We start from the raw sequence: 18,879 nt of genomic DNA, 5'->3' as shown, positions 1-18,879 counted from the left end.
ATATGAGACCCTCAGCTCCTATGCCCACCTGGGCGATAAGCATTTTTCTTAAAGATTTTACTTTTAAGTAATCTCTACACCCAATGTGGGGCTTAAACTCACAGTCCCGAGATCAAGAGTCACGGGCTCCGCTGACGGAGCCAGCCAGGCGCCCCGGGCATAAGCATGTTGGAGCACTGACCGAATCCACTTTTGATTTACCAAAGGAGGACACCTGTATTTCCTGGCCAGATTTTGGTCCCTTGCAACTTTCATCCTCTATCCCCATTAAGAACTTTTAACTATAAACGTACGGTCTCCAAACACGGAAACTATACACGAGAAAATAAAATTGCATTAAATGGCATGCGAGCTGCACAAATTATAGTAGTTGAATAAAAGTCTTTTTCAAAATAGGTCTCTCAAAATATATTTCTACGTATGAGCAAGCGTACATAGCCAAGGTCTGAGGAAGAAACATTAAAAAATGTACAAAAAAAGAAAAAAAAAAAGTACAATGTCTCCTGATCCCCAAATCTGCTTAAAGTGGAGAGGGAAAACAGAGACACAGAAAGAGCTCTGTTTTGGTTCTCCCCTAGGCCCTCTCTGGCTCCCTCATTAGTACCTGGTGAAGCAAAAATGTCCCCTGGCAGGGCAAGCCTGCTGTGTGGTCAACCACGGCTGGGATGTACCTAGAAGAACAGAAACGCAGAGAAAGCAGTCAGACGGGACGCCTGCGCGGAGGGCTCCGCCCGCAAGGTCTTCTCTGCTGCGACATCCCCCAGTGGTCTCGGTTTCCCTGGTCTTCCTCACCATTTGGGCATTCAGTGAGTCACACGGTCACTTGCATTTAGTAGACCTTCTCACGTATCCGTGCCACATCCCCCTTACTAGACCCAAGTGCTCAAAGCACAGTAACATTTTTGGCTCCCTCCCAGCCTCCTGCATAACAGATATTCCATACATAATGTACAACGGCAACAGCAAGTGTCAGGAGGTAGGAAAGGGGTCATTTCCGATTTCAGGTAGTTTTTAAGGATCAGAAAGCAATTAACTCAGTAGAAACTACTACTATGACTATGTCTCCCTCACGACGCAAGTTATAATCACATTACAGATCTGTGTACAGAAAGTACAGCTTCTTAAAGCCGTGTCACTACTGACAACGAAATATGGGACTGATACAGCCAGACTCTCCTATCAGTAGGAACACAAAAAATGTTTCATGGAGATGTTCGTGAGGGTGGTACTCAGCATTATAAACAGAGGATCATTAGGATAACATTTTTTCCTTTCCCTTTACATTCACCAATAAAGCCCCTTGCCTCTGTTTCAGGAATGGGATCTTTATTTGTGTTTTTCCAAACGCAATTTAGAGACAACTGTGAACAAGAATTATATTCACCACTCGCTCTAACACAGCTCACACACAGAGAGTAAGCTATGTTGATTCTTTTCATCTAGGACAACGGACCTCAACCGGGGGTGATCTGTAACGTCTGAGGACATTTTTGGTTGTCACACTGAAGGCAGGTGCTACTGGCCCCTTGTGAGAAGAAGCCAGGGATGCAACTACACATCCTACGATACACAGGACCGCCCCCCATGACGGAGACTTATCTGGCCCAAAACAGTGCTAAGGCTGAGAAACCCTGGTCTAAAGAAACATTCTGCCCCCAAATCCTCTCACTGAGATTATTAAGATAAGTTGTGACTATATTATGCACAAAATGCTTCTGATTCCCTTTGCTCTGCTGCTATTAAAACCCACTGTGTAAGTTTTCTTCCCTCATACAAGGTGCCAGTCTCCACGTTCTTGCTGTTGCTAACAAGAAGGCAAACTAGTATTCTGGACAGTCCCTTCTTTGACGAACATCTAATTCAAAAGAATAACACCACCAAAAATTCCCTTCAAAACTGGAAGTCAACAGTGACGATGATTCATTAACCTGAATATGAGCAGAGAGGCTCAAAATTGCGTTTTTTAATTTTGAAAAGCTTTGCCCTTGTTTAAAAATTTAGGAAGTTGGACTTACTCTCCTGTAGGCTCCAGTTCACTGATCTCAAACCAAACCAGAAGATCGTACTTGCTCATGCTCTGGCCAAGGCTGGTTTTGCTCATGGTGTTTAACTTGGTAGCTGGAACTTTCAAAAGTTTTTAGAAAATGTCAAAATCTGGTCCAAGTCTACTTAGTAAAAGTATAAACTTCTTTTCAAGGACACACTTGGGAAAAAGGCAACGAAAGTCAGGGCTCCATTTCAATGCAGAAGACTCGGAAAAATGTCACCATCTACAGCATTAGTCCCTCTAAATTCAGAGAACTGGGAAAATGGAGAGTCGGCTTCTTTCTGCCTCTCAACAAACGGTATCCACTGACAAGAAAATGGGTTTCGTGCAGAGTGAACGTGCTCACAAAACTATTCAAAAACCTTCCTTAGACTGTCGTATGTTCTGGCATGTGTAGCATGGTAACACTGTGGGAGAGACAGTGTGGACAGAGCCTCGTACGTCACAGCCTCTCTTCAAAGCTGGAGTGCGTGAAGGAGAACCCGTGCTCCCACCCAGTGGTGCCCAAACCTCCCTGCGCATTGGAGTCACCCAGGGATCTTAAAGCAAAGCCCAGGCAAGTAAATCATAATCTCCAGGGGTGGGACCCAGTCCGCCAAGAAGACTGAACCCCGTCTAGGGACTCTAATGTGTGGGTAAGTTTAGGAACCACTGGTCCAAGATGCAAATACAGGATTCTACAAATGATCTTATGTTACACATTTTCTTCACATTTAAATTCCATATTATTAACTGTACTGGTGAAATAAGTTAGCCAAAAACACAGTATTTCCAAGAATTCCAAATTCTACGTGGTGGGTATTTTGAAACACTACACAGAAATTCTAAAATCTGGCAATACAAAGAGCGCTCTCTGCTCAGAACCTGGGAGCACTGGAGTGAGAGTCCGGTGGCTTGGGATCTAATACCGTTCAATCACTAACTATCTATGTGACTTGGGTTGAGTTGCTTAATCTCTGGGAGTCTGTCTCCTCATCTACAAAACGTAGATCATTAATATTTAGCCTGCTATCTTGAAAAGGTATCGTGAGGACCCACTCACAGATACCTGGGTATTCAGATACCCAGGAAGTATCTAAAGGGGCCCAATACATACAGCACCAGTCAAATGTTAGCCTGTCTGCACTATTCACTCCAGCTGAATTCCACACTAGTTGGTGATGCTAGTCAAGAAAAAAATAGTGTCACTGATTCTGGTGATCACCTGATGGTCAGAAAGTGAAATCAGAAGCATTAAAAAAACAAAAACAAAACCCACTCGCTAATAAAAATCTTGAAAATTAAAGATACCGTTTCAAAGAATCCAAACGAGCACACACAATGAGGCCCTCACCTTATGTGGCGATGTGAAAGAGGCACAAGGAGAGAAGGTGTGTCCTCACACCTCTCCAAAGGAAACGTGGTCCTGACAACATGCTAGACTCTACGTTCGGGTCAAGCAGCAAGGAGAAACCCCAGCGTTTCGTACGCAGAGAGCCAGGCTTTAGGATGAGCCCGGAGGACGGTTCTACATCTAAGGCAGAGCTAAGTCGGCTACTAACCATCTCGTTTAGGTGCCCTCTCACTCTGGCAGCTGGGAACTGGCAGAGGGAGGAAAGGGGGCGATGTGTCTGCCCCATCCCGGAAGGTGGCAACAGCGGAGGAAGCAAGCGCGTTGGCGTGCTCAGAAACCGCGTCCAACACATGCACATTCACATAGTCAGCTACGAGAAACCGAATCAGTTCAATCTTTCTCTCATGGTCTGAAGGCAGGATGGAGAGCAGCAGTACGGAGGTGGAGAGCAAGTGTGGGCGGGGTGGGAAGGTGGCAAGTGGGCAACAAGGAGAGAGGATGAGAATGAAGAGAAAGCAAAACAGATGAATGAACATGCAGAATACATTTGATACGCAAAGAAACGCGCGGTCGCCTATCAGTTATAAGGAGTTACATACAAAAAGCAGAGAGATTTAGGGACAGGGAGCTTATCAAAATCTGTAATAAGAAGACCAGAAAGTTGGCAGGGAGAGAGAGCTCTATCGTTTCTGACTTCCCATTTAAATCAGGAACCAAGAATCCTAGCTCCTGCTAGACACAGGAATATGTAAGCACACACCAAGTGGAGCAGGAATGTGCAAATGGTTTCTACCTGAAAAGCCATCAGAATCAGAGCCGTGTCACCCCAAGGAGGGCTCACCTGGCTTGGAGAGCGGCATGGGCGGAGGGAAGAAGCGTCGAGATGGCTGAGGCGGGCTGCAAAGGAAGGGGACAAAGTTCAAGACTGAGAAAGGGTCCCATCAATGGCGTGTTTAAAACCCCTCTAGAAACGGATCCCTGGCACTTGCAGATGAGGCCTAATATCAGATACCAGATATAACCCCACACAGTGAAACTGAGGCTAAGACATTTTAACAACAGTGCCCTTGGGTGTCCCAGTTAATAAACAGGAGAAGTTTTCTGCTAACACGGACACTAAGGCATCTCCCAAAAGGCCCCATTGCTGCTCTCCTCATCACTTTCAACGTCTCTACTTACAGCTCATGCTTCATATAGTTCTGGGTTAGTTAGGAACAATTACACAGAATTCTCATGTCGCATCACCTCAACTCTCTATCCTATTCAAAGTCTCTTCCTACAAAAGAGATAGCACCCCAGGTCAGCTGGGCAAAATTCAATGCGCTCTACCTACAATTAGTGGTTCGGTGGCTTAGAAAAAAGGTGGTGACGTTTCTAAAGAGGAAATTATCAGGGACCACGAAAACTGTTCTTCAGTTCTCTTAGTCCCGCAAAAGATTTCTTCCTTCCCGTCAAGTGGCAATGACAGTAAGAACAAGCCAACAATAATATCAGCAACAAGAATCTTTGCTTCTCTGGTCCAAACCTGTTAAGGTCCTGTCCTTGCAGATGAAGCGGGTGCTGCTGATAATGCCCAAAGACTTCAAATACTATCGGCTTGGTTTTGATATAGTCCACGAATGATTCAGTGACCTCCACTGCAATCTAATGAGGAATAAAGCCAAGCTAGATTAGGGAATGATTTACTCTAACAAACCCACATTTTTGCTGCCGTCAGAATTTTAGCACTTCTGAGTAGCCAGGGTGTGCTGGGGATTTGACTCCACGGGTCTCCCACACCAAGACAGGGGCTCCGCGCTGGTTTTCATTCTAAAGCTACTTTAGTAATAAACTTTAGGCCTTCAAGACCCTCCGTCATCTGCACCTGCTGCCCTTTACACACTTACTGTTTTGGCATAAACTCACCTGCCGCTCCTCTCTCCCCTGTTGTGCCTGAGGACCTGCGCAGGCTATCGCCCTGCCTGTAAGGCCTGCTCCTGTCTCTGTGCCTGTAAGTCATTCGCAGACTTCCAGGCCTGGCTTGAATAGTAACGACAGTGAGACAACCATGCCTGTTGACAAGGCACCAGGTACATAACCAGGTCTGACCCACCTTTTCTTATCACGCTACATCCTTCAGAAAGTTCCCACCTCCTTTCCCCACCCAACTACCAACCCCGCCCCCTGCCCCCACAGAAAAAGTAACCTAAAGTATCTTTCTGTTAATGGAAATAACTTTCCCTTCTTTCTACTTCCTTTGCATTTAACAAATACCTTGCTAATAAGTAAGGTCTCTAGGCCATGTGATACTACCGTTTCAACGTTTATTTATTTTTGGGACAGAGAGAGACAGAGCATGAACGGGGGAGGGGCAGAGAGAGAGGGAGACACAGAATCGGAAACAGACTCCAGGCTCTGAGCCATCAGCCCAGAGCCCAACGCGGGGCTCGAACTCACGGACCGCGAGATCGTGACCTGGCTGAAGTCGGACGCTTAACCGACTGCGCCACCCAGGCGCCCCGATACTACCGTTTCAATATGCGTTTTATTTCTCTATCATCCTAAGCTCTTCGGGGACACGACCCTCTGTGATTCATCACTCTTCCCTGGTGGCGTCAGCACAGTCCTTGTGCACACTATCCTCATGAGTATTTCTCAGATACACGCATGCTCATACTCATGCAATTAAACATAAAGAAAGTGGGTTTCGTGTTTGCTGTTCCGTCTTCAGAGCTGTCCTTTCCGCTCGGACTTTAGAGAAGGAGCGCGGTTCAGGTCGTAGTGAATATCCTAGACACCACAGCCGCATTGCTCTGGGCTTAAACCCCATCTCTGCCTCTTGTGAGCTCTGTAACCTTGGTGAGTGACTTTAACTGTTCTGCGCCTCAGTTATCTCAGCTGTCATTTGGGGGTCATGAGGGTCTGCGGTAGAAAGGTGAGGATTAAACGAATTAAGACACACAAGTGTCTCGGAACAGTGACTGACACAAAATAAGCTCTCAAAGAATGTTAGCTACTGTGAGGATGATGACTTCTGAACAGAGTTTGGGTGACCCTTCCTGGAAGAGACAGAAGCTCTGTTGTCTTACTCCACGTCTGAGAGAGCTGTAAGGGGCACTAACGGATTAATCATAGTATCAGCTGCAAGGAAAACAGACTGAATCTTAATTTAGCTACAAAAGATAACGTAGTTTTTTTTTTTTAACCTTATTTGCAACTGAGCAACGTAAGTATCTTCTAGTTTAAAGAATAATACGTTAACTTTAACAAAACTTGTACTAAACGTGCTTATTTTTCTAGGAAGGAAACCCCAAAAACAACTCACTACATTCAAACTGATGGAAGATTTTATTGGCAGACCAACCCCCACATTGTTACACAGGGAAGGCTGGCTGCACTGCACCGTCCGCTGAGGATGACCTCACCGCTCTAGCCACTCCCTCCATTGTCTATTCTCACCAGGAAGCTCAGCACAGGAGCTTCCCCAGGCACAGCAGTTTGGACGATCCTTCCTCCTGGGCTGAGAAAGCCAGAGGCTGCCCACACAGGACGAGGGCCTAACACCAGCCGCTATGGGGGCCCCCAAGCCTGCAAGGCCTTTGGCAAAAACCACTTACATTCTGCACGTGATAAAAGCCCAGAGGACTTCCTCTGCCGTTGTTTTTGAGGGGTTCGGTGGAGAACGCTTCATCATGGCGATGCAAAAAGCTTAATAAAAAAATAACACACATGAATTTCACATTAAACAGTTTCATCAACATCGATGTCGTAGGAACCTGACTCGGATCGATGGAAAGGAGCAGCCTACTTCAGCAGAGGCTTTCACTGAGCCAAGTAATTTGTAGTTCCTTGTAATGCACGTTTTCCATGATCACTCAGATAGCATTTTAGATTTTATTTCAAAAATGACCGAAAGATTAACTGACCCTGACCACTTAGCCACCTGAACGCATATGCAAGACCTCAGATAGCAGACCAAGAGTGAATTCAGGGAATTACTGTTTCTTTGTAGGAACAGATTTTACTGAGAAAAAAAAATAAAATAAAATCATTTTGTGTAGAAAAGATGTGGCATATTCAGGCTTCTATAAGGTAGTGCTAAAGCCTGTGTTTGGCATTCTTGCCTAGGAGTCTCCCTAAAGACCTGCAAAGATTAGATTTAAACGTCAGCTCTTCCAGGAAGTCTTCCCCAGCTCACCCAAACAGTTCTGCCTTCCCACAGCACTAGGGACCCATTTTCTCCTCGACAGCAATTTCACTCTTTAAAATAATGTATTTACATGCCTGTCTCCCCGAGAGACAGCGAGTATCTCCTACAGTGCTCCAGATACAGAAGATACTCCTGAAATATTTGTGAAGCGATAGACTATGCTTATTCTCACAGACTGTGAGTTTTTTATTGTTCTCTCTTCCTCCCTATTAGCCTGAAATGAAAAGAGGTAGAGAATTAAAGCACACTCAGTACAAAGACTTACTCCCAGACAGAAATATCCATCGGAAGGACATCCCACAAGAAAACAAGGCGGGGAAAGGAACGAATACTTTGAATAGGGTGCCGAAACCAGGATTATGAACTCCCTGTCTTCCAAATCAGTTCATGGAGTCTGAGGGCAGCAGTGTACTTTTGCCCCACATTCCTCATCCCAGATGCCACCTGCTGCCGGCACTGAAGTGTTCCGCACTACATGCACCTTATTGGTTTTCTTCTCACTCTTCTCCTTAGCCCTCTCTTTCTCTCCTACTTGTACATCTTACTCCTTTTTTTCCTTCCAATTTCTTCCTATCCAGACCATACGCCATACGTGCCAGAGGCTCCAGGGGCATTACTTGATTTGCAATCTATACTCCTCCATGTTCTGCTTATTACAGCAGGTACAAATATCCTGGGGTTCCACACTGGTGATGCATGAAACCGTCCATACTGCTTGACAGCTGTGTCTTCTCTACACAGCCAGATAAGAGTCTGTAATAGCTCAAGAAGAATCTGAATCTTCTTTCAACATGAGTCAACACGCCGTCTTCTCCAGAGCTGACCCCAGGTAGAGATGCTGCTCTCTCTTTAGAGATGTTAGGACAAAAGATCAACCTAACATTACTGACATTTCAGGTGCCAGTTAACCAAGGAGGTCTGTTTCCTAAAATATTCCAGTTGCCCCACAAGAATAACGATGAAAGTTCAAAGCAACTGGTTCATCTAGCAAACTCCATTGCACGCCCCCCCCCCATGTTAACTTAGGGTTGCCAGTGAAAACACACTGAATGGGCAAAATCAATACTTCAACAACAACTAGGAGTTAGAGCAAATGACATTAGTGGTCTACTATGCAGTAATCACATTTGCTTCAGGACTTGGCTAAAATCTCTAGAAAGGCGGTGCTTTGTCAACTGCATTAGGATGCCTGGGAAGGCCGAGGCACATTCTGAGGGAGAGGGACAGCAGAACTTTCTAGAGCAGCCTCGTGGTGGCACCAGGGGCCAACTGATGGGACAGGGCGGGTCAGATGTCACTCTCTGTGGCCCTTCACAAGTACTGAAAAGATATACTGATGTCTGGAGGCACTAAAACTGAAGACTGACAAAAAAAGTGTTTTCCGAGGGAAGTCTTAAAAAGAATTCCAGGCTCAAGAGGGTTATAGGCTGGAGAGAGCTTGTAGCGGAGGAGGAGCCAAACCCGTCACATCTTCCCCACATACTAGCTATTTTTCAGTTGATGTGGAATTTACTCTCCTTTATATTATTTAAGTCAGTATTGAACAGGCATAATTGGTGGATGGACAATTCACTGCCTTCAGGCTTGTTTATTGGTAAGATACTGCTCCATGAAGAGCATTAGAATGACCAATAACCAGGCTTATCTAGATCAGATCCTGTACTGCCAGCAGAGGGGACAGGCCACAGCGGAACCCTGTGGCAGATGCACGGTCACACTCCTCCCCACGGCCAACTCTCTTTCATACCATTTTACGTGCCTGGTAGCAGTCCCATCTGGGGTGAAGAAAGCCTTTATTTCAGAAACTGCTGGTTGTGTACCTGATGAGAGCGGTACTACGTCACATATGTGGTACATCCTGTGGTTCACAGAGGACTGGGTCAACAGCCAGGATGGCGGAACCGGGGGCGGCTTACTTGAACTGACAGAAGATGTCTGCGTACTCCGGAAGGATCCCACTGGCCTGTAGCACTGTCACGCGGAAAGTGAAGGCGCTGCCCAGTTTCAGGTGGTTGCCAATCTCTTCAGAAAACCCTTCCATGACCATCTTACCATCCAGCAAAGCGCTTGACTTCAAATCTAAAGAGGGTCAAATTAGCACACAGGTGATCCAAATAATGCACACCACCTTTCAAAGAGGAAAGAGCAGAGCATTTCCGCTCCCAGTGGATGAAAGCAACTGTCCCCCTCGACAGTGCTCAATATTTTCCCCTCTTTGAAAATGTCCCCATAGTAAACTCTGTCTACGTACCCAAGTCATTCATTCGATTGATTTCTTCTGGAGGAGTGATGACCTCAGAACTCTGACCCTGCCCTTCCACAATCCTCAGTTCCTCCAGAGACAGACCAGAACGAGTCATTGCCACGGAAGAAAAGTCATTCTGAAAACAGGCAGGAGCAGGCGGATGATCAAGCTGCACGGCAGTGTGTTTTCCCCAATCTCCTTACTTATGTCTATTTGCCCAACAAGTAACGGTGACTGGAAAGCTATGTGCATTGAGAGCTGCCTGAGAAAAGGCGATACAATAAAATATAAATACCCCTTTACCTCTGTAAGCGTTAGATGTGTCCCATGATCTACGAACAACCCCGGGGTTACCCATCTTTTGTGATTCTAGTCAGAAGAACGGTTCTCCAGTGAACACCCTCCTTATAAACCTGTCTTCCACTTTCTCCTTTTATGAGGTTTTTCTCCTTCCAGAAGGCTTCTCACCTGATTAAAGTACTCGTTATCAAACGATATTTTAGCTGTTCCTGATTGTCGAATTCCGGAGCCATAATCAGGAGCTTCCTCATCCGCTAAGTAGGGGGAAAAAAAAGGATCAAGTGAGACTACATATGGGGCAGGGGGGAATGGCTCCTGTTGGATCATAAATAGGAAAGTAGTGGGGCCCTCGGTTCGAGAACTTTAATAAGAGATATTAAAGAATAAGGCTTATGCATAAGAAAGGAAGAAAAGCTGGAAGCAGGAAAGTCACAAAGGGCTGCTTCCAGCTCTACTCAGGTAAATTTACCAACCTGCTTAGCTCAAATGAGGCTAGTTAATAAAGAACCAGTTTTATCCTTGATATTGTTCAAATGTCATACCTAGAAATACCGATCCTTCGCTTGGCAAGATGATGTTCAATACCACCCAACAAATATTTGAAGAAGGAATATTTGCAGAGATTTTCATAAACTCCACCCTGGCGACTATGCCACAGATTTCCATGGGGAGAAGCCGAAAGGTCGCTCAACACAACATGGCACTTGGAAATTAAAAGACAAAAACTACAGGAAACGGCCACATTCTTTCCTCAGAATGTAGGCTGGATCATGGAAAAGTATAAAATATCGGAATCTTGATCCATGCCCAACAAAAGAGAGGCAAAGGACAGAGCTGTCTACCTGAAGTACCCTGCAAGAAAATTAAGCAAGACAGAGTCGTGGAAATCCTGTCACTTCTGAAGTAGTTTTACCAATGTCTTTTATAAAGTCAATCCGAGAGTTGTTCTTCATGTTAAAGGAGATCCCTTCATCCCGTTACTCCAAAATAGCCGTAGCCCAGACTAAATAGAATCCGTTTATGATACTCGGGAATAATAACTAAAAGGAAGCAGTAAAGGCTTTCTTCAAGGCAGCCCGTCAATCACGTAACCGAAGCGTGGCCCCCACACAATGGGACTGCTCTGTCTCTAGGCAAAGACTCCCCAGCTCCCAGTCCGGGAGAGGGTCACCTACCTGCAATGGCCTGCACAGCCACACGCAGAAATCCCCGCACTTCACCCTTCTCACTGACAATGGCCACCCTGTGAATCAGGGGCACAGGATACAGCAGGTTGCTCAGGTAAACAAATGCCCTGGAGACAGAAACCGGCAGACAAACATCTGAGCATCCCACAGACAGAGAGGCTGGCTTTCAGAGTTACCGAGAATATCTTCAAGAAACTGTGAGCTGGCTTCTGGGCCCTGTCTTAAGGTCACCTTTCTGCTCTGTACTCCCAGACTGCCCCCTCCCGCCCCCGCCCCCATTGCATTTTCAGCCCAGATGATACAGAAAGAAATGCAAATGCTTGGTAAAGCAGTTGACAAAGACCAACTTATACCAAATTACTTCCTATAAAAATGATGAGTTAAAAAAAAAAAAAGACTAGTTGGAGGTCGAAGAGTAACAATTGGAAGCAGACTTTCGAGGTACTGCCCTATGGATGCTGCTAAGGGTGGAGAAAAGGGAGCCCACCGAAGAGCCTCACCTTTCAACATAAGCAATTATAAAGGTGTTTTGTTTTGTTTCTCCCAACAGATAAAACAGAAATCAGGAGACAAAAAAGGCAGGGAAATGTGATGAAACACAGTTAATTACTCTAAAACAGATTTCAAGTCACAGCATTATGGGTCTTTCTTTTTCCCCTAGGAAATGACTGTTATCTTCAGGCAGTGACTGACACACATGAACAGAGAGGCTCTGTAGCTAGAAGTTTCTGCGTAGCAAGCATATAGGAGACCCCGGAAGGGCACTGAGACAAATGTTGAGGGAGAAGACAGCTGATCTCTAAAGGGCTGCTTTTGCTCCTGGATCCAAAACTTAACTCAGAAATGCAAACACAGAAGGGAGGTTACAGACCTCACATGGTCGATTTCAAACAAACTAGCAGTCCTATGGCACATTTGCGCTATTTTTACTTCTTCCGTTATTTTGTAGCTACTGAGGGCTTTTTTTAAATGATAAAAATGCGATCACAAAGCTTAGGAGTGTTCATGTCAATCAGTGGATGGGATATAGAATCTAGTTCCCACTGTTACTCCTGTCTTCCGACTTGGTATATGCTGATCTTTGAACACAAGGCAAAACAAAGAGCAAACATTTGCACCAAGGAATCAAACATAACTGACGTGACACATGTGGCTTTCTGCTTCTTTTCCTGCTCTGTATCTACTTTAAAACAAAGAGAAAAGAAGATGAAGGGGATCTGTGGGGTTTCAACTCAATGTAATGACAAAAAAAAAAAAAAAAAACACACACACAGAAAATAGACAAAATACACCACAGAAAAACAAATGTTAATAAAACTCAAAGAGCATAAATGAAATGTGAATGAAAAGTATAACAAAAATAACTAACTGTAAATAAAACACTGAATCAGATCAAATGAAGTCTATTTCCCTTTCAGTCTGCTCCAAAGGCGGGAGGGAAATGCTAAGAAACAGAGGATTAAGACTTTGTTGTATAAAAATTAAAAAATGAAAAGTCTTCTAAAAAGGGTTACAAACGAGACTCTCAAACATCAAAGTGCTGTGACAGAGTTTAAAGACTGAGAATCTGGCTGAAGGTACCAAATGGATCGTTTCACTTCCAAGGCGGCACCACACAGACCACCTCTGTCTCTCCATGGCATTCCGGCCACACCTGCTGGCATTCGACGCCTGGCCATCACCGAGCCACTGCACATTCTTGTCCCCTGCCTGGAGTCCTCCCTGAACGCTGCGACCCACCTCTCACCACTGATTTCACTCCTTCAGGTCTTAGTCTGAACACCGCTCTCACGACAGCCCCCGCTTCCCGCCCCCCCCCCGCCCCACCGCCTCTGGTGTTAAATGATCTCAGGAACACGATTCCATCATTGCTATGATTTCCGTTTATTTATGTGATTATCTGTCTGTCTCGCCCACCAGACTGTGAACCTGTGAGAGCAGAAATCATGTCTGGTTTGGCTTGCCCCTGCCTACAGCGGGTCTGGCATATCTGAGTAAACATACTCAATAAATATCTGGTGTACGACTTAACGTCTAGGTACGTAAGTGAAGAAAAAATGATGTGCTCTCTATCTTTAAGTAGAAATGGAACATTTCCCAGAAAAATGGGTTACACCAGAGGTAGAGAAGCAAAGCCATCCAACCTTACATAGTAGGTTGATTTTTCTAAGCTATACTCAACATGGACATTAACTACATAGAACAAGTTTAGGTTCCTCGCTTGTCTTGATTTGCATAGCTGGTTTTATACTTAGAACAGGAACCCGTTTCTAATTTTCAAAAAGCTTACCACTTGAAGGCACCACATATCATGTTCACACACACATTACGACAAAGCACTGTCTGAGCACACATTAAAGACAAGAATCTCCTTTCTGCCCATGGCAATGGCTATTGCAAAGGTGAACAAACAGAAAGTATTCTTGTAAATTTCCCTTTTTAGAAGAGAATTCTGTAATCCTATAGCAGTGGCAGGGGCACTGTGGCCACACAAGGGCACAGTCGCCAGACAGCTCCCTGTCCTATTATCAGAACAGAGTCCTCAGCCCAAAGTCAATGCTGTATTAAGTTCTCCTCTGAAGTTTTTTAAGCTGGAATTTTAATAAACACTCTGCATTCTTGAGAGTCCTTCTACTTTGAGCTAGCAGACTGAAGGAGAACAGGGATGAGACAGGGTAAGATGTAAAGGATATATTAGCATAAATTCTGTGAAGTTACATCAAGAAGGGAAACAAATTTTGTCAACATAAAGATAAGACAAATCAGTATAATTATGGTTCTAGTTACAGAAAAAAAAATGTCAGTTCAGACTTAGGTATCAGAATAACCATCTTTACTCCCTTTTAACCCAGAGACTAGCTTAAATATTTTACATTTCATCCCAAATTATGATGGATGGTTCATAACATCCCAGCATGCCATAAGAGAACAGCTAAAGGGACAAGCTCTTTTAACATTCACATAAAAATTCACCAGAGGCAGCCAAGGCCAAGAAACAAAACCTACAAATGGAATTTCACAAGAAACCGGAAAATTTTATGAGGGAATTGTATTTGCAATTAACGTGCCAATAGGGGAAACCCAATCTTGTGAATCACAAAAACAGGAAAGAGGTCACTTCTCTTACCCAGATGTTGACCACTACATAACTGGGTGATGTTGGACAGGTATCAGTTTTGGTTGTGGATGCGAAATGTAGTCGAGGGCAAAAGTGAAGAGCTATCTTTCACTCTTCTGATCGCCATGATCTCACCTCCTCCCCCAGCCTCTTCCTTGCAAGGTAGTTAGTCTTAGAACCCGGGGAGACCAAACACATGGAAAAATCAATTCCTGAAAGACTCTTTAGTGTGTCTTTAAAGTGTCAAACAGACACTTTAACGGAAAATCAGAGCAGAGTTGATTGCTTTTACCTAACTTGTATCAGATATGATCACAATGAATAAAACCGTAGAGAAAATAACGCACATATTTTAGAAAAAGCCAGTGAATGTCCACATTAAGTGGGATTCTGACTTCAGTTCTCCATACAAGTGACTCAAAATACAAATGCCTTGGAGTAGAACTCTTCACCAAGATAATCATTTCGCTAGCGTGGATGACAGAATCTCAAAGATACAAAGGATCTTGAAGGCTCTTCGTTTTCCCACCTAACTCATCATTGGGCACTCGAGAACCCAAGAGGCCTCGTTTTAAGTTAAGCCTAAGCGAGGACTCAGACTTCAGACAGGTGGGGCCAGCGCTCTTCCCAAAGTGCCACGTGATGCGAAGCTCCACACTCCTCACTGTGTTGACAGAGTACGACACAAACGGGTGGCGTTAGAAGCTGCGCAACTGGCACGGGGACCACGCCGTTTCTGAACAGAGACTTGGTTCTAACTTCCGACCTTTTTAGAATGCACACAGCCATAAAATACAAAGAGCGCGTGGTCCCATTATTTGTACGTAGAACTACTTTTCTCAGATTTAATATAAATCATCTTCTCCAAAATACTAAGCGTCTATTCCTGGCAATACACTAATAAAACACAACAGTCATGGCTGCATAATCCCTTCATGTTTATTCAAGGGAACACGGAATAAATGCCCCTCCCCTGTCCTAAGACCCCAAGACTGTCTAATATTAAATTACGACCCACGGTCATATTTGAGACTTTCATGTCTACAAGAAACCTCTTCTTTCCCCTCTTTCCCTAAACAGCGATCATTTGCTTCAGTAGTTATGTAGCCAGGTAAGGACATGCCGACACCACACGAGGAGCTCAGTTTCAGAACCTAAAATCCCCACTGGGTCAGGACACTCACGGCCCTTCAATTTTTAGATAACTGGCGCTTACCCATTTAACACTGACATAATTCCTTATTTTCAAAATGTGTGGCTCTAATGAAGCGTTAAAATTAAATTTCATGCTTTAAAACATAGGCAGACTTTTGTATTAATCCAGTGAGTGCTGCACTGTGGAATTAGTAATGAGACGTACTTGAGCATGAAGACTGGGTTCGGACAAAGACTCCAGTATGAGGAGGGTGTGCGTGAGAGCTCTGCATCACTGGCAGATGGAGTCAGAGACAAGGCCTCAGTTTGGAAAATCAAACTAAACACAAAGCAGTTTCATGCAGTGCTGAACAAATATCCATTGTTGATGGTGTCAACAGATCACTTCATGAGATTCATCATAAAGCCTGTAGGTGACATTTTAGCAGAAGCCAAACACCTAAGAGGCTCGGTGAAACTGGCCAAAGAAAGGCATCCATCTCAGACAAAAGCAAACTTCGTGTTCCTGATTCTTGTTTGCACTCAGAGAAACTAACACGCCTCCCGATTCCACTCTCGTCCTCTTGATTCCGGCTGGTGTGCCTAACCATGGACTTGCTCTGCTCTCAAGTCACCCCCACATGCTTCCTCACTCCCCTTCCTACAAAACGGAAGCATCAGAACACAGCAACACTCTGCGACCCTGTAACCTGTGACTCTTAGCTTTCATTCCTTTCTCCTCTGGGGTTTCGTCCTTCGGAAGGAAATTATTGGGCACTCGAAGACCAGGGGTCCTCCACTTAGAGCCCTCACACACTGCCGTGTGCTATGCCAAGCAGGCTGCGCACCTCACAAACACTGCCTGAGGGCCCGTCTCTCGCCAGACTGGCTTGTCACAGGCCGATCTGCTGAGGAGAGACCATCCAAAATTGCACAAGGAGCCTCGTTAACGCAAGAGCTGGTCCCTTTTCGCCCTTCTGACGATAACCTCACCAACCTTCCCACTAAAATGAACCATGGGGATCGGTCGTAAAACGGGTCATGCCCGTCACTGAAGAGCTCTGATCCCTCCTCCGTCCCTGCGTCAGAGCCGGTGTCGTCCACGAGCGCCTCATCCTCAAAATCCTCCATGTCGTCTTGCTGCTCGTCAGCCAGCTCAGTGACGTCGGAGTCGGCCGTGGAAAAAGTGGGGGAGGGTGTGCGGTCCGCAAGGCGCTCGTTCACACAGCCGTGGAAAATGGGGGAGCTAGGCACCAGGGAAGACGCCGACGGACACAGCCAAGGAGAGAGGAACAGCTGGTTAAACAGGAAGCTACAGGTGCCAAAAGGACAGAACCCACTGGGGAGCCAACACGGTACAAGCGAGTGGAAAAGCAAAGGGTAACATCGGCATAAATCCTCTGGTTCAGGTGAAAGGCAACAAGGGCTGATCCTTAGAATAAGAAAAGCAAAGGAAACACACGGGTAGAAGATCTCAGGTGAATAGTGTGCTGTAAAAATGTTTCCACTTTCCAGGTCACACAAAAGATCGGCGGCCAGGCCTCAAAGGAGCCACTCAACATTTGGTGCAAAAATACGGTTTAGATCTTTACCCCGATTCCCACATCATCTCCGAGCAGAAAACAAGATGGATGGAATGGCGTACAGCAAAGCAAGTTTCGTGCCTTGCTTGGGTGAGAGGTGTTTGGCCAACTCAACTCTTGAAAAACGCTCCACTATTGGAGGAGTAGAACGGAAAGGATTTACACTTCATTTCTACAAAATACTATGACTTTGCTCCTCCTTTATACCCAGTTCCTTTAAAACTGTCAGAAAATTTTTGCAATTAAAAAACAATTGAAATTCTGAAATCATTAAGCTAAAACTTAACATCTCTCTGCTTTTAAAATTCTAAACATCTAAGAACTTGGACTCAGTATGGATTCACGGAGGCATTATTTGTTTTCACTACATGTTGAAATTTATGTACACACAAAAGAGGCTCAAGAGGATGACCAAGGTATGTGGTTGGCTCACCCTTACGAAGACTATCGTGAGATAAACTGCTTTAAAAAAAAAAAAAAAAGCGAGGACACATCGGATCATGGAGAAGTCGCAAGCTGGTAAGCTGTAAGTCATACTGATTTTAAACTGGGCAGGATACAGACACAGGTTTTCTTTTAAATCTGTCTCGTTCAGGGGTGCCTGAATGGTTCACTGGGAGTCCGACACTTGACTTTGTCTCGGGTCATGGTCTCACAGTTGGTGCATGGGTTCAAGCCCCATGTCGGGCTCTGGGCTGGCAGTGTGGAGCCTGCTTGGGATTCTCTCTCTCCCTCTACCCTTGCCCCTCCCCCACTCATGTTTTCTCTCTCTCTCTCTCTCTCTCTCTCTCTCTCTCTGCCCCCCCACTCACGTTTTCTCTCTCTCTCCCTTCCTCCCTCCCTCTCAAAAATATATAAACTTTAAAAAATAAATCTATCTTGTTCAACTGTAAGAGGCAAGGAAGATCGTGAATTACTCTAGCCGAAAGTTGAGACTTAAATCTGCACGCTGAATAAAATGAAGGGAAATATACCAAATAATACAGTGGTTGTGTACGAATGGATAAGATTATACGTGGAACATTTTTAAATTTTTTTACACGGACCATTTTTATACACTTTCTTTTAACTTTCTGTAATATCTGCTGAGGTTGAAACAAAACCATTCACTATTTAAAAAGAAGACACCAATGAAATCATCACGTACCTTCCTACCAATTTGAACCAATGGAATCGATCATAAAATGGATCGCTGCCAGTCACGGTGGCTTCGCTTTCATCCTGGGCACCAGAGGCCACCTCACCTGCTCTGTCATACATCTCTCGCATCAAATCCAGCCTCTGCCTGCATACACACAAACATAAAGTGCACCGGGTTAATATCATGAGACTGTATTACAATTTCACTTTGGAAGCATCTTCCATGCAAGATTTAAAAACAAAACAAAACAGGGGCGCCTGGGTGGCGCAGTCGGTTAAGCGTCCGACTTCAGCCAGGCCACGATCTCGCGGTCCGTGAGTTCGAGCCCCGCATCAGGCTCTGGGCTGATGGCTCAGAGCCTGGAGCCTGTTTCCGATTCTGTGTCTCCCTCTCTCTCTGCCCCTCCCCCGTTCATGCTCTGTCTCTCTCTGTCCCAAAAATAAATAAACGTTGAAAAACAAACAAACAAACAAAACAAAAGCTGCTTCCACCATTTAATGATATTAAAAAAGAATGAAGGCCAGAAGTACAGAAACTCAAACACTCAGTATCCAAAGTGTCTGAGTCTAGACACAAGCCACCAAAAGCAAAAAAATGGCTAC

General features: G+C 44.9%; 1 protein-coding gene across 32 annotated transcripts in view; it reads right to left on the bottom strand.

The window, feature by feature from the left end:
* The window catches only part of KIF1B (kinesin family member 1B), a 145,860-nt gene that overhangs the window by 25,567 nt on the left and 101,414 nt on the right, over positions 1–18,879 (bottom strand). For 12 of the 32 annotated variants that reach the window (XM_043578508.1, XM_043578513.1, XM_043578516.1 and 9 more), the window contains 12 exons: positions 18,284–18,421; positions 16,551–16,892; positions 11,290–11,408; positions 10,283–10,368; positions 9,821–9,950; positions 9,486–9,648; positions 6,977–7,067; positions 4,906–5,024; positions 4,222–4,277; positions 3,589–3,789; positions 2,016–2,124; positions 605–671 (listed from right to left, as the gene is read on the bottom strand). In XM_043578508.1, the coding sequence (XP_043434443.1) occupies positions 605–671; positions 2,016–2,124; positions 3,589–3,789; positions 4,222–4,277; positions 4,906–5,024; positions 6,977–7,067; positions 9,486–9,648; positions 9,821–9,950; positions 10,283–10,368; positions 11,290–11,408; positions 16,551–16,892; positions 18,284–18,421 (1,621 nt within the window). The remainder of the gene's footprint in view (positions 1–604; positions 672–2,015; positions 2,125–3,588; positions 3,790–4,221; positions 4,278–4,905; positions 5,025–6,976; positions 7,068–9,485; positions 9,649–9,820; positions 9,951–10,282; positions 10,369–11,289; positions 11,409–16,550; positions 16,893–18,283; positions 18,422–18,879) is intronic. The other 20 variants (XM_043578529.1, XM_043578533.1, XM_043578532.1 and 17 more) reach the window with 6 other exon arrangements.

Source organism: Prionailurus bengalensis, chromosome C1 (assembly GCF_016509475.1).
Source record: "Prionailurus bengalensis isolate Pbe53 chromosome C1, Fcat_Pben_1.1_paternal_pri, whole genome shotgun sequence".
NCBI lineage: Eukaryota > Metazoa > Chordata > Mammalia > Carnivora > Felidae > Prionailurus > Prionailurus bengalensis.
Note: the sequence above shows the minus strand (reverse complement) of the source record. Positions and strands in the feature narration are given on the sequence as shown.